At 60.2% G+C, this 1,573-nt stretch overlaps 1 protein-coding gene across 1 annotated transcript in view; it reads right to left on the minus strand.

The window, feature by feature from the left end:
- Positions 1-241: 241 nt before the first annotated feature.
- TFEB (transcription factor EB) overlaps positions 242-1,573 on the minus strand; it is a 6,719-nt gene continuing 5,387 nt past the window's right edge. Inside the window, 1 exon segment of the mRNA XM_005428915.3 lies at positions 242-1,281. Within this exon segment, the coding sequence (XP_005428972.2) occupies positions 847-1,281 (435 nt within the window). The 3' untranslated portion in view covers positions 242-846.

The raw sequence follows: 1,573 nt of genomic DNA on the forward strand, positions 1-1,573 counted from the left end.
GGCTGGTCTTGGCCAGCCGGCACAAACCGTTCCCTGCTCACAGCCTGGAGCTTCCTGCCCACGTGGGGCAGGACTTGCAAGAAGTCTCCCCAAAAAACAGAAGTGGAAAACCCTTTTATCCTCCCAGGAAAACCTTTTTTATCCTCCCAGGACTGAGCTGGGGGTGTCACAGGGCACAGACACTGGGTGGGGACACCTCCAGGACACTCAGGGTCACCTGGCAGCTGTGCCCTGAGGGTTTGGGGGGTGACAACAGGGGGTGGGTGGAGCATCAACCCCCCCCCCATTCCAGGTGTTCTGGAACCTTCAGCACCAACACCCCCAATGGTGCTGTATTAATGAACACGCTCTAATTAACACCTTGTCGCCCTGCTGGGACCCCAGAGGCAGTGAGTGCTCCCAGCAAGGAGGAACTGGGTGGACTGGGAAGCGTCCAGGGGCTGGGGAGGACTGGGTGGGGATGAAGGATCCCAGAGCAGGGTGAAGGGACACCAAACAGGACACAAAGCTCACAGCATCGCCCCGGGGGCTCCAGGCTCCCAGGCACCACCCCAGGGAAGGGGGTGAGGCCAGGAGGCTTCAGCTGAAAGGCAAAGCAGCCCAGACGTCGCTGCCAGGCTGTGGAATCTGCAGTCAGGCCAAGCCAGGAAGGTCCATCCTCCTCCTCCTCCTCCTGGCCAAAAGAAGCTGTGACAGACTCGGTGGCACCCGAGCCCTCCTTGCATAGACAAAGACACTCCTGGGGAGATCCAGGTGCGTGGTGGGACGGGCTCCTCCTGCCAGGAGGGTCCTGGCACTTGCCCACCCAAAGTTGTGCTGCAATCCCTGCCCTGGCAGCTCCTCCCATCACAGCATGTCTGCATCCTCCATGCTGAAGCTGCTGCGGCGGCTGCTGGCCTTGGAGGCCTCGGGGGACATGGCTGAGAACAAAGGGTCAGAGGCCAGGGGCAGCATCGTGTCCTGCATCAGCATCAAGTCCAGCTCCTTCTTGGATAGGGATGGGAAGGAGGAGCTGTGCCCGGGCTCCAGGCTGTCCGGGAAGGAGCCATCATCGAAGCTCAGGCTGTGGGTGAAGTCCAGCTGGTGATAGGGGGACTGAGGGGGCACAGGCAGCGCTGGCTGTGGCTGTGATTCGGGCTCTGGCGGTGGCAGCAGCGGCTCCAGGCTCCCCTCGTCCCCGCTGGCTTCTTGCTTGACCACTTGCTGAGCCAGCTCGGCCACGTTGACGCCCGAGGGCGAGGAGGTGGGCAGCCCATGGACACGTGCCTGCATCTCCAGCTCCTGCCGAGGGACACAGAGGGGCTTTGAGGGGCTGTCACACTCGGGGACACGGCACTGGGACGTTTACAGAGGTGACAAGCCCCCAGGGAAGGATCTGGAAGGTCCATGCGAAGCTCAGCACGCTGCAGTGAGCCTCAGCCAACAGGTCTGAATCAAGACCTTGCTCCTGGTGACTTCCCAGCCAAAAAAAGGCAGGAGACTGTCACAGACATCTTTTATGAAAAGATGAAAAATCCTTAGGTTTTTTTTCTCCTGAGAAGCTGAGAGGCCTCAGGAACAAAATGTAAACAAT

Source organism: Geospiza fortis, unplaced genomic scaffold (genome assembly GCF_000277835.1).
Source record: "Geospiza fortis unplaced genomic scaffold, GeoFor_1.0 scaffold14, whole genome shotgun sequence".
Taxonomy (NCBI): Eukaryota; Metazoa; Chordata; class Aves; order Passeriformes; family Thraupidae; genus Geospiza; species Geospiza fortis.